Source organism: Bufo bufo, chromosome 1 (genome assembly GCF_905171765.1).
Source record: "Bufo bufo chromosome 1, aBufBuf1.1, whole genome shotgun sequence".
NCBI classification, from domain to species: domain Eukaryota; kingdom Metazoa; phylum Chordata; class Amphibia; order Anura; family Bufonidae; genus Bufo; species Bufo bufo.
The window spans coordinates 709384703-709398021 of record NC_053389.1 but is presented as its reverse complement, the minus strand read 5'-3'; the positions used below and the strand labels follow the sequence as shown (position 1 = coordinate 709398021).

At 45.1% G+C, this 13319-nt stretch overlaps 1 protein-coding gene across 2 annotated transcripts in view; it reads left to right on the top strand.

The window, feature by feature from the left end:
• The window catches only part of IGF1R (insulin like growth factor 1 receptor), a 195769-nt gene that overhangs the window by 131790 nt on the left and 50660 nt on the right, over nt 1-13319 (top strand). For both annotated transcript variants that reach the window (XM_040414218.1, XM_040414219.1), the window contains exons 4-5: nt 10258-10400; nt 12951-13095. In XM_040414218.1, the coding sequence (XP_040270152.1) occupies nt 10258-10400; nt 12951-13095 (288 nt within the window). The remainder of the gene's footprint in view (nt 1-10257; nt 10401-12950; nt 13096-13319) is intronic.

The following is a 13319-nucleotide window of genomic DNA, read 5'->3' as shown; positions in this document are numbered from 1 at the left end:
GTTGGACGTTATTGATGGCACCCACAAGTATGACGTACCTGCCTCCTGAATCCGTTATGACCTCCTGCTGATTGAAAGCTACTGTATCTCTGATGGCTAACAATACGCCCCTTTGTTTTTTGGCAAAGTGGGCCTGAAAGACATGTGGAAATTTGGTGGTGCATTCTATGATCATCAGAGGTCCAAAGATGAGTCTGCTTTTGAGCTAGAGCCTCCTTCCACATCAGTGACCGCTTAAGTGGGCTGTTCAGGGATGTAAGTTTAAAGGGAACCTGTCACTGGGATTTTGTGTATAGAGCTGAGGACATGGGTTGCTAGATGGCCGCTAGCACATCCGCAATATCCAGTCCCCATAGCTCTGTGTGCTTTTATTGTGTAAAAAAACCGATTTGATACATATGCAAATTAACCTGAGATGAGTCCTGTATGTGAGATGAGTCAGGGACAGGACTCGTCTCAGGTTAATTTGCATATGTATCAAATAGTTTTTTTTACACAATAAAAGCACATAGAGCTATGGGGACTGGGTATTGCGGATGTGCTAGCTGCCATCTAGCAACCCATGTCCTCAGCTCTATACACAAAATCCCAGTGACAGGTTCTCTTTAAGCGGCATGGTGTAGGAATACGGTAGTATGCTGATGAGTGAGGCAGGTACCTCTACTGGAAGATCCATAGGGACGACAGCCCTGCGCACAGAGACCAAAAAGACATTCATCTCACAGTAGGATATATTTTGGCGGCGGATGTACCGGTACCTGAAAAAAGGTGAAAAGGTAAAGAAAACGCAAAGTTGAAAAACAGACAAAAAAATGTAGTAAATCCCTAATATCTTAAGGAAGAAACAGATTGGGAATCTAACATTCAACCGCAGCAGCTGGTTGCACTTTTTGTGGGGGTAACAACCTAATATAGGAAGTCTGTCAGGTATCAGCAACTAGACACATCAAAGTTGAAGGTATTTAGAACCCCTCATTCAATCTTTGAACTTGATCTGGGCACCACTTGCAACTCTGTATCCGTGTGCTTCTGCTTTTCTTGACCCCGGGGAGGGTGGACGTTGGGGGTGGAAATGCCCCATTCTTGAAGCAGGCGTATTCCTTCTGTGACAGAAGTAATGCTGTGGAATTTTCCATTGTGGTTTATCAGTGATTTCACAGGGAATCCCCAGCGATATGCAATGCTGTTATCTCCCAAAGCAGAAGTGATAGGTAGTAGCTGTTTTCTCAGGCGAAGAGTAGTGGCTGAGAGATCCGCATACTGCTTACGGCATAGAGTTCCGTCCTAGGGGCTCAATACCGGAAAATAACTGATCAGTTTTATCCCCATGCATTCTGAATGGAGAGTAATCCGTTTAGGATGCATCAGGATGTCTTCAGTTCAGTCTTTTTTGACTGATCAGGCAAAAGATAAAACCGCAGCATGCTACGGTTTTATCTCTGGCCCAAAAAAATCTGAAGATTTGCCTGAATGCCGGATCCGACATTTTTTTCCCTAGGAATGTAATAGTGCCGGATACGGCATTCAAAATACCGGAATGCCGGATTGCGCAGACCGAAAAAAGGGGAAAAAAAATTAAATGCCAGATCCGTTTTCCCCGGATGACACCGGAAAGACGGATCCGGCATTTCAATGCATTTTTCAGGATCCTGATCAATCTTACAAATGCCATCAGTTAGCATACATTTTGCCGACGGCGGAACTGCTTGCCGGATCACTCTGCCGCAAGTGTGAAAGTAGCCTTAACTTGTTGGTATGGAGTCGGCAGTTCTCTCTGGGACCTGGCAGCCGCCATTGCTTGTTCTTTGATGTGAAAAAAATGAACACGTAGCATGGATTCCGGAATATGCTTAGGCCTTGCTACACGGTGTGCACGGTCAATAACAATTTTTTCGGGGATCACAATTTGGTAGAAGCTGTTTTAGGAGAGATTGTATGAATGAGAACAGTCCTGAAGAGGGGACGTCCTCTGCAATGCCCCTAAACTTGGTTGTTTCTCCGTGACCGATCCTACAGATCAGTAACTTTGGCTCTCAGTAGCTCGTCCTCTTCAGTTAAATCATAGTGGGAGTCAATAAGCTGATTGTGGGAATTTCTCCCATTTTATGCTCTATGTGGTTGACTCTACTAGATATATCCTGGAGCTTGGCTTGGAGAGGAGTATATAGCTTTGTGATGTAGGGACTTGCTGAACGCCAGCAGCAGGTTTTTAATGAGGGAACCAGATGCTGGTTCATCTGAGGTTGGAATGGAGGCAAAGGTATTTGTGATAACGTCTGGAGGTGGAGAAGACTGGGGCCCATGTGCTGGGTTTACCTTCTTGTTGGAGCTCTGTACGTCCACTCTGGACCGCTGTTTGGCGGGACTGTCTGTAGGAGAAGATGGCGCTTCTGTGTCTGTCACTCCGGTCTCCCTTACGGTGGAGGGCGAAGACCTGGTACGTGGTGCTTGTTGTTTTTCTTTCCAGCGCTCCTGTTCAGGCTCAATCTGTTTTGTAAGAGACTGAGGCACTGGCGGCGTGGTAGGTGAGTTTGCGCCTTCTTCTGTTGCTGCGCCATTGTGTTCTCGATCTTTGTCGAAGTAAAAGTCTAGTTTACTTTGTGCAGTGTGCGTCCTCTTTCCCCTGATCATCATGTGGCGTGATAATCCGCAAATTGAGGTGGAATGAAGGGGATAAGCTGTCTAGAAGCTGAGGTGCTACTGGAGCTCTCTTAGGCCTCTTTCACACGAGCGTGACGGATTAGGTCCGGATGCGTTCAGGGTAACTCGCACCATTTTCCAAGCAAGTGCAGTCAGTTTTGTCTGCGATTGCGTTCAGTAGTTCAGTTTTTTCTGCGCGGGTGCAATGCATTTTGATGCGTTTTTCACGAGCGTGATAAAAAAACTGAAGGTTTACAAACAACATCTCTTAGCAACCATCAGTGAAAAATGCATTGCATCCGCACTTGCTTGCGGATGCAATGCGTTTTTCACGCAGCCCTATTCACTTCTATGGGGCCAGGGCTGCATGGAAAAATTTATAATATAGAACATGCTGCGATTTTCACTCAACGCAGAACCGATGCGTGAAAAAACAGCTCATGTACACAGACCCATTGAAATGAATGGGTCAGGATTTAGTGCGGGTGCAATGCGTTCATGTCACTCGCTCGTCTGAAAGGGGCCTTAGTGTGCAGCCATTCAGGTCTGTGGCTAGCCTTCTGTTATGAACATGTGCCCCCATTCTGGAGTAATGTCCCCTGAGATTTCTGGTGCCACACATGTCTGAAGTGACTAGCCACAGAGGTATGGTTAGCCACTTCTCTTCTTTGGTAGGGCAGGTTTCTCCCTGCTGTGAATATCTCAATCTCCCAGCCTCCCGAAGCAGGACCATCTCTCCAGAACTGGGACTTCTCATGTGACCACGCTGTACCATAGCTTCTGACGGGATACAGTCTCACTCAGACCGGAGGGAGAGCCTAGACTTCTCCTTCCAGCTGGATCCTCTTAAAAATTGAATACTTTGTGCAGTTTGCTACTTTTCATGTTTTTGTACAATTTGTGACTTTTAAATGCCAAAAAACTGCCACACAGTTGTTAATAAATCCCACCCAAGGTCTATTAAAAAGCTATAGAACTTGTCACGGACCTATGAAAAAACTGTATTTGCATAAAGCCAATGGACCATCAAACAGCTCAAAGCCCGGTAATAGAAAAAACACCAGAAATCTGTTTGTTTGGGTAACTGCTTGTTTAGAAACCTAAAAATCTACTAGATAACAAACATTACAACACCCGCTCAGAAGCGGCCCTGCAGTTCCCCGACTGTCCCTTCAAGTGATAATTTTGCTAGAGGCTCATTTGCATCATTTTTCTCAGCAATGCGGGCACATATGAACATGGGACCCACACAGATGCCTTCAGCTGCCAAGGGCACATGTAACAGGTCAACCAGTGTCATAGGTACAAATCTGCTGACAAATGCCTTTTAAGAGCTGTGTTGGCACCATCTGTATCGGGTCACAAATGTAGCGTACAGCTGACACCCTCCTGCAATGGACTTGTTTAAAGTTTGCTGTGAAGGCATCTAAGTAGTGTAACAGAGGAAGGGGCACCATCTTTTACACCATCTGGACCCCCGCAAAGCAATCGCAGAGTGCCGATGGGTTGTCTTTGCAGCCAGGGGTCTATTAAAGTGGGTAGTTGCCATTAGGCCCTGACAGGCAGTAGGGCAGGAATACATTACAATTTCCAAGTATTACAGTCGATTATTGAAGAGATCAGAGTCTGGTCCCTTAGTGGGAATAAAGATTAAAGTAAGGCCTCATGCACACGGCCGTCTTCCGCGGCCGAGAGCGGTCCGTGGTAACCCGGCTGGCATTCCTTCTGACAGCAGGAGCGCACGGCGTCATTGGTTGCTATGACTCTGTGCGCTTCATGCCGCCGCTGCTGTACAGTGATACATTGGTATGATCTATACCAGTGTATCACTGTACAGCAACGGCGGCATGAAGCGCACGGCGTCATAGCAACCAATGACGCCGTGCGCTCCTGCTGTCAGAAGGAATCCCGGCCGGGTTACCACGGCCGTGTGCATGAGGCCTAAAACAACAAAAAAAGTTTTCCCATTAAAAATCCCACTAAAGTAGTGAAAGGGTGAAATACAGTTTTTTTTAAAAACTGAACTCTCTAACCCTCCCCTCAAAAATCAAGGGTGTTATTGCTGCTTTTTCTTCTAATTGTAGTTGCTCCTAAAAAACTTAATAATTACCAATCACTTATTTATGTGCACCCCAAGATGGTACCAGACAAATATAATTCGTCCTGCAAAAAACAAGTCTCTATGATCGTACAGCAAAGAGAAAAAAAAATCCCTATAAAAATGCTTTTATTCTGCAGAGTAGTAAAATCTATACGGTATACAGTTGCAAGAATAAGTATGTGAACCCTTTGGAATGATATGGATTTCTGCACAAATTGGTCATAAAATGTGATCTGATCTTCATCTAAGTCACAACAATAGACAATCACAGTCTGCTTAACCACTTAAGGACCACAGGTTTATACCCCCTAGTGACCAGGCCCTTTTTTACAAATCGGCACTCCACAACTTTAGCGGTTTATTGCTCGGTCATGCAACTTACCACCCAAATGGATTTTACCTCCTTTTCTTCTCACTAATAGAGCTTTAATTTGGTGGTATTTCATTGCTGCTGACATTTTTACTTTTTTTTGTTATTAATAGAAATTTAAAGATTTTTTGCAAAAAAATGACATTTTTCACTTTCAGTTGTAAAATTTTGCAAAAAAAACGACATCCATATATAAATTCTTCTCTAAATTTATTGTTCTACATGTCTTTGATAAAAAAAAAAAATGTTTGGGTAAAAAAAAAAATGGTTTGGGTAAAAGTTATAGCGTTTACAAACTATGGTACAAAAATGTGAATTTCCGCTTTTTGAAGCAGCTCTGACTTTCTGAGCACCTGTCATGTTTCCTGAGGTTCTACAATGCCCAGAGACAGTACAAACACCCCACAAATGACCCCATTTCGGAAAGTAGACACCCTAAGGTATTCGCTGATGGGCATAGTGAGTTCATAGAACTTTTTATTTTTTTGTCACAAGTTAGTGGAAAATTATGATTTTTTTTTTTCTTACAAAGTCTCATATTCCACTAACTTGTGACAAAAAATAAAAACTTCTATGAACTCACTATGCCCATCAGCTCATACCTTGGGGTGTCTTCTTTCCAAAATGGGGTCACTTGTGGGGTAGTTATACTGCCCTGGCATTTTAGGGGCCCAAATGTGTGGTAAGTAGTTTGAAATCAAAATGTGTAAAAAATGACCGGTGAAATCCGAAAGGTGCTCTTTGGAATGTGGGCCCCTTTGCCCACCTAGGCTGCAAAAAAGTGTCACACGTGGTATCTCCGTACTCAGGAGAAGTTGGGCTATGTGTTTTGGGGTGTCATTTTACATATACCCATGCTGGGTGAGATAAATATCTTGGTCAAATGCCAACTTTGTATAAAAAAATGGGAAAAGTTGTCTTTTGCCAAGATATTTCTCTCACCCAGCATGGGTATATGTAAAATTACACCCCAAAACACATTGCCCAACTTCTCCTGAGTACAGCGATACCACATGTGTGACACTTTTTTGCAGCCTAGGTGGGCAAAGGGGCCCACATTCCAAAGAGCACCTTTCGGATTTCACCGGCCATTTTTTACAGATTTTGATTTCAAACCACTTCTCACGCATTCGGCCCCTAAAATGCCAGGGCAGTATAACTACCCCACAAGTGACCCCATTTTGGAAAGAAGACACCCCAAGGTATTTCGTGATGGGCATAGTGAGTTCATGGAAGTTTTTTATTTTTTGTCACAAGTTAGTGGAATATGAGACTTTGTAAGGAAGAAAAAAACAAAAAAAAAACCCATCATTTTCCGCTAACTTGTGACAAAAAATATAAAATTCTAGGAACTCGCCATGCCCCTCACGGAATACCTTGGGGTGTCTTCTTTCCAAAATGGGGTCACTTGTGGGGTAGTTATACTGCCCTGGCATTTTCCAGGGGCCCTAATGTGTGGTAAGTAGGTAAATGACCTGTGAAATCCTAAAGGTGCTCTTTGGAATGTGGGCCCCTTTGCCCACCTAGGCTGCAAAAAAGTGTCACACATGTGGTATCGCCGTATTCAGGAGAAGTTGGGCAATGTGTTTTGGGGTGTCTTTTTACATATACTCATGCTGGGTGAGAGAAATATTTCGGCAAAAGACAACTTTTCCCATTTTTTTATACAAAGTTGGCATTTGACCAAGATATTTATCTCACCCAGCATGGGTGTATGTAAAATGACACCCCAAAACACATTGCCCAACTTCTCCTGAGTACGGCGATACCACATGTGGGACACTTTTTTGCAGCCTAGATGCGCAAAGGGGCCCACATTCATTTTATGAGGGCATTTTTAGACATTTGGATCCCAGACTTCTTCTCACGCTTTAGGGCCCCTAGCATGCCAGGGCAGTATAAATACCCCACATGTGACCCCATTTTGGAAAGAAGACACCCCAAGGTATTCAATGAGGGGCATGGCGAGTTCATAGAATTTTTTATTTTTTTTGGCACAAGTTAGCGGAAATAGATTTTTTTTTTTTCCTCACAAAGTCTCCCTTTCCGCTAACTTGGGACAAACATTTCAATCTTTCATGGACTCAATATGCCCCTCACGGAATACCTTGGGGTGTCTTCTTTCCGAAATGGGGTCACATGTGGGGTATTTATACTGCCCTGGCATTCTAGGGGCCCTAAAGCGTGAGAAGAAGTCTGGAATATAAATGTCTAAGAAATTTTACGCATTTGGATTCCGTGAGGGGTATGGTGAGTTCATGTGAGATTTTATTTTTTGACACAAGTTAGTGAAATATGAGACTTTGTAAGAAAAAAAAAATAATTTCCGCTAACTTGGGCCAAAAAAAATGTCTGAATGGAGCCTGACAGGGGGTGATCAATGACAGGGGGGTGATCAGGGAGTCTATATGGGGTGATCACCCCCCTGTCATTGATCACCCCCCTATAAGGCTCCATTCAGATGTCCGTATGTGTTTTGCGGATCCGATCCATGTATCAGTGGATCCGTAAAAATCATACGGACATCTGAATGCAGCCTTACAGGGGGGTGATCAATGACAGGGGGGTGATCAGGGAGTCTATATGGGGTGATCACCCCCCTGTAAGGCTCCATTCAGACGTCCGTATGTGTTTTGCGGATCCGATCCATGTATCAGTGGATCCGTAAAAATCATACGGACATCTGAATGCAGCCTTACAGGGGGGTGATCAATGACAGGGGGGTGATCAGGGAGTCTATATGGGGTGATCACCCCCCTGTAAGGCTCCATTCAGACGTCTGTATGTGTTTTGCGGATCCGATCCATGTATCCGTGGATCCGTAAAAAACATACGGACATCTGAATGCAGCCTTACAGGGGGTGATCAGGGAGTCTATATGGGGTGATCACCCCCGTCATTGATCACGCCCCTGTAAGGCTCCATTCAGACGTCCGTATGCGTTTTGCGGATCCGATCCATCTATCAGTGGATCCGTAAAAATCATGCGGACGTCTGAATGGAGCTTTACAGGGGGGTGATCAATGACAGGGGGGTGATCAGGGAGTCTATATGGGGTGATCAGGGGCTAATAAGGGGTTAATAAGTGACGGGGGGGGGGGGTGTAGTGTAGTGTGGTGCTTGGTGCTACATATTGCTGAGCTACCTGTGTCCTCTGGTGGTCGATCCAAACAAAAGGGACCACCAGAGGACCAGGTAGCAGGTATATTAGACGCTGTTATCAAAACAGCGTCTAATATACCTGTTAGGGGTTAAAAAAAAATCACATCTCCAGCCTGCCAGCGAACGATCGCCGCTGGCAGGCTGGAGATCCACTCGCTTACCTTCCGATCCTGTGAACGCGCGCGCCTGTGTGCGGGCGTTCACAGGAAATCTCGGCTCACGCGAGATGACGCCAATCGGCGTTAGCGTAGTCTGGGAGGGCCGCCGCAATGACGCCTTTCGGCGTTAGCGTGGCGGCAAGCGGTTAAACTAATAACACACACACAATTAAATGTTACCATATTTTTATTGAACACACCATGTAAACATTCACAGTGCAGGTGGAAAAAGTATGTGAACCCTTGGATTTAATAACTGGTTGAACCTCCTTTGGCAGCAATAACTTCAACCAAACGTTTCCTGTAGTTGCAGATAAGACGTGCACAACGGTCAGGAGTAATTCTTGACCATTCCTCTTTACAGAACGGTTTCAGTTAAGCAATATTCTTGGGATGTCTGGTGTGAATCGCTTTCTTGAGGTCATGCCACAACATCTCAATCTGGTTGAGGTCAGGACACTCCAGAAGGCGTGTTTTCTTCTGTTTAAGACATTCTGTTGTTTATTTACTTCTATGCTTTGGGTCGTTGTCCTGTTGCAACACCCATCTTCTGTTGAGCTTCAGCTGGTGGACAGATGGCCTTAAGTTCTCCTGCAAAATGTCTTGATAAACTTGGGAATTCATTTTTCCTTCGATGATGGCAATCCGTCCAGGCCCTGACACAGCAAAGCAGCCCCAAACCATGATGCCCCCACCACCCTACTTCACAGTTGGGATGAGGTTTTGATGTTGGTGCGCTGTGCCTCTTTTTCTCCACACATAGTGTTGTGTGTTTCTTACAAACAACTCAACTTTGGTTTAATCTGTCCACACAATATTTTGCCAGTACTGCTGTGGAACATCCAGGTGCTCTTGTGCAAACTGTAAACGTGCAGCAATGTTTTTTTTGGACAGCAGTGGCTTCCTCTGTGGTATCCTCCTATGAAATCCATTCTTGTTTAGTGTTTTACGTATCGTAGATTTGTTAACAGGGATGTTAGCATATGCCAGAGACTTTTGTAAGTCTTTAGCTGACACTCTAGGATTCTTCTTCACCTCATTGAGCAGTCTGCACAGTGCTCTTGCAGTCATCTTTACAGGATGGCCACTCCTAGGGAGAGTAGCAGCAGTGCTGAACTTTCTCCATTTATAGACATTTTGTCTTACCGTGGACTGATGAACAGCAAGGCTTTTGGAGATACTTTTATAACCCTTTCCATCTTTATGCAAGTCAACAATTCTTAATCGTAGGTCTTCTGAGAGCTCTTTTGTGCAAGGCATCATTCACATCAGGCAATGCTTCTTGTGAAAAGCAAACCCAGAACTGGTGTGTGTTTTTTATAGGGCAGGGAAGCTGTAACCAACACCTCCGATCTCATCTCATTGATTGGACTCCAGTTGGCTGACACCTCACTCCAATTAGCTCTTGGAGATGTCATTAGTCTAGGGGTTCACATACTTTTCCCGCCTGCGCTGTGAATGTTTACATGGTGTGTTCAATGAAAACATGGTAACATTTAATTCTTTGTGTTTATTAGTTTAAGCAGAATGTGATTGTCTATTGTTGTGACTATGATTAGATCACATTTTATGACCAATTTGTGCAGAAATCCATATCATTCCAAAGGGTTCACATACTTTTTCTTGCAACTGTATGTGACCTATGCATGTCTGGGTATTGATGTAAATGTATTGCCCCATAGGATAAAGTTATACCGTATGCTGTGTAAAAAAGAAAAAGCTTAGTTTGACTTGTGGAGCCTTCACATGATGGTTTCCGGAGATAAGTGGATTTATTGTCTGAATGCTACTTGTGTTTGAGCAGGTTTTCTTCTTTCCTCCACCAGTGTGTTCTGCAGTCCCTGTGATGGGCTCTGTCCAAAAATCTGTGACTTTGAGGAGAAAACCATTGACTCTGTCACATCAGCGCAGATGTTGGAAGGGTGCACCGTGCTGAAAGGAAACCTGCTGCTCAACATCCGCAAGGGCCGTGAGTATCCCAACGTTCGTGGTGCCATTTGGCGCTTTGACTCTTGATGTTGTGAAATTTGCATTTCTAAAAAGGAATAATAATTTACAAGAGAAAAAAGTTACCTTTTAGAAAACTGTGTTGTCTGTCCTCCTGTGCGTTCACAGGTGAGTTGTCTCCTCTTTTTGTCCTTGGTGAGGATGGGGGTGTTATCTGGGCCCTGCGTTCTGTCGCCCCATGGAGAGGAGTGTAGTTGCTTGGTGTCTGTGTATATGTGGTTACAGGGTCCCGTCCCAGGTGGCAGCTGGAATGTCCTGGCCGCACCACACAGAATAACAAAGCAGTAGGATCTGACACCTGCGGAAACCACTCGTGTCCAGTGATGACTTTGGATCGTGTCCTGGTGCCCTCCCCGGCACAGCTGCTCCCGAGGCCTGTGAGCCAGCTCAATGTCGGCAAGATAATCTCCTCATGCTTGCCATGCAGATATAGCAACCCCCTCTCCCTCTGCTCTGAATAATCTTAGGACATCTTCCAGTTCCTCACCCTGCTTCCATTCAACAGACTATGTATGCTACATCCTAATGTCTCTCATTGGCCGCCTTTGATTGTAAGCTCTTTGGGTCAGCTTCATACTTTGTATAGGACGCGGGATCCGCAACCTCCAGCATTCCAGCTCTTCTGAAACTACAACTCCCAGAGTCCACCTTTTTACTTCTATGGTAGTTACAAGAACAGCCAAGTAAGCGTGCATGCTGGGAGTTGTAGTTTCACAGCAGCTGGAGTGGCAAAGGTTGCTGATCCCTGGTATAGGCCTTGCTTCCATTCCCTTCCAGCAGTACAGACAGGCATTGCCAGCAGATGTTTTCTATTTGTTGGACATTGCTAATAGCCTATAAAACAAAGGCGGCCTTGTTCCTGCACCTTTATCGCACCTCATTTAACCATTTACCTTTTGGCTGGGAAACAGACTGTTACTTGGCGTTCAGTTCCCGCAGCTAGGTCGGCGTGAGGATAAAGATGTAGTAGGAGCAGATGTAGCATTCATGTGGAAGCTCTGATAACTCGTGCAATACGAGACTGTAACCAGTAGTGCTGGTTGTGCCAAGAGAGAGGTTGCTGAAAGCTCCGGACTTGTTACTGGCACCCCTGTGGAGTATTTTTGGAAACCCAGGCGGATACATGAAGTTATGAATGGGAGCCTAAGAGCATCCCACTCCAGTGCGTACCTGTCAGTTCTCTGACACTGGTCTGGCACACGATGAATCCCACACTCATTTTACAGCATGTTAGCCGGATATTCTGATTTTACGGAGCTAAAACCTGTGCCCAGATGAACTCTTAGGAGAGAAGATTCCTGCTGTATGTTTGTATCGCTGCTCGTTCCGTGTGTAAACCCTACACCCAGCGAGCTCTTTGAGCAGACTACAATGGTCCCCTCACGTTGGAGCTGCTGATACTGATTTTGGTAAAATGACAAAGAAAATGACACAATGTTTTGCTCAGGGTTTCTGTCACCAGTTCATCCAGCCGTCAGACGGGTCAGCATAAGCTGGTGAGAGATTCCCTTTAAGGTAGGCATACACATTAGAGGGTTGGATGGTCCTGCTGAAATCCGTGGGTTCAGCCACCCATCTGATGTCAATGGTGCTCTCCTGATTTGCCTCCGAAGGCAGATGTTGGGGGCATAGAAGGATAGGGCTTGTTGGATTTCAACATGCCTGTTCCCTTAGGGGCCATTCACACGACTAAATTTTCAGTCCAAGTCTACTTTTTTTTTGCGGATCATTCCTTTCTATGGAGCTGCAAAATATGTCGACAGCACATGTGCTATCCGTATGTCTGTGCTGCAGCCCCACAAAAAAAAAAGTTTTTTGTGGACAAGAATAGCTATTTTTTAAGACAGGGCCGTCAAAGAGTGCACCGACCACATCCGTATTTTGCGGATCTGTGATTTCGGTCGTGTGAATAGCTCCTTATTTTCACAGGACATAAGCTGGTGAAAGCAGCCTGGTCCTTTCTCCTGCATGGAGAACACATTCACGCTCAGCCGAGCCCATCATGTATGTGTATTGAAGGAATGGCGATGAATTTATTAGGCCGCCATGTGTAGTACATCTGTGTACATCTACCATACGTGTTGTCACCCTGCGTTCCCAGGCTTGTGAACAGCAAGTCTACCTAGTTGGCCAATAAAAGTGGAGCAGGGGATGTCATTTCAAATCTGAACAGGTAAGGTCGTGTTCGCCTCTGCCTCAGAGGCGCTGCTCAGTTCCGACCTTGCAGATTCCGCCAAAAAGAGCGAACACAAAATGTATGCAGGACTTTGTTTCTGCTAAAAGAATGAACCGCTGAACGGACCCCATTATAGTCAGTGCGGTCTGTTTGGTTCAGTTATTGTCCGAATCCGGTGGAGAACATGGAAAGTGCACGTCCATGATTCACCGAGGTGTGAACGAGGCCTAAGATGTAGGTCGCCTTTTAGTTTCAGGTTTGATTATTTTATTTTTTTCACATTTATGTGAAGACATGCGCATGGTTTCTTAACGTTTGTCTGTATGTTTGATTTAGAAAATATTGCTGCAGAGCTGGAGAATTTCCTCGGCCTGATCGAGACTGTGACCGGATATGTGAAAATCCACCACTCCCATGCACTGGTGTCGCTATCTTTCCTGAAAAGCCTGCGCTACATCAATGGAGAGAACCAGAAGGATGGGTGAGTGCCCCTTTAATTTGCAGCGTTTAGTGCACTTCTTCCAAACAGTCTGAAAGAGGTTAACGGCGAAACCTTCCTGGGCCCCGCATGCCAGGAATAGGTGAATCTCTGCTTCGTTTTCAGAGCCCTGGAATGCCAGTGTTTGGACGTATTCTACTGGTTTTCTACTTTATCCTTTCACTCTGACACACAGAAGAAACCTGTTCTCTCCCACAAAGAGTCGG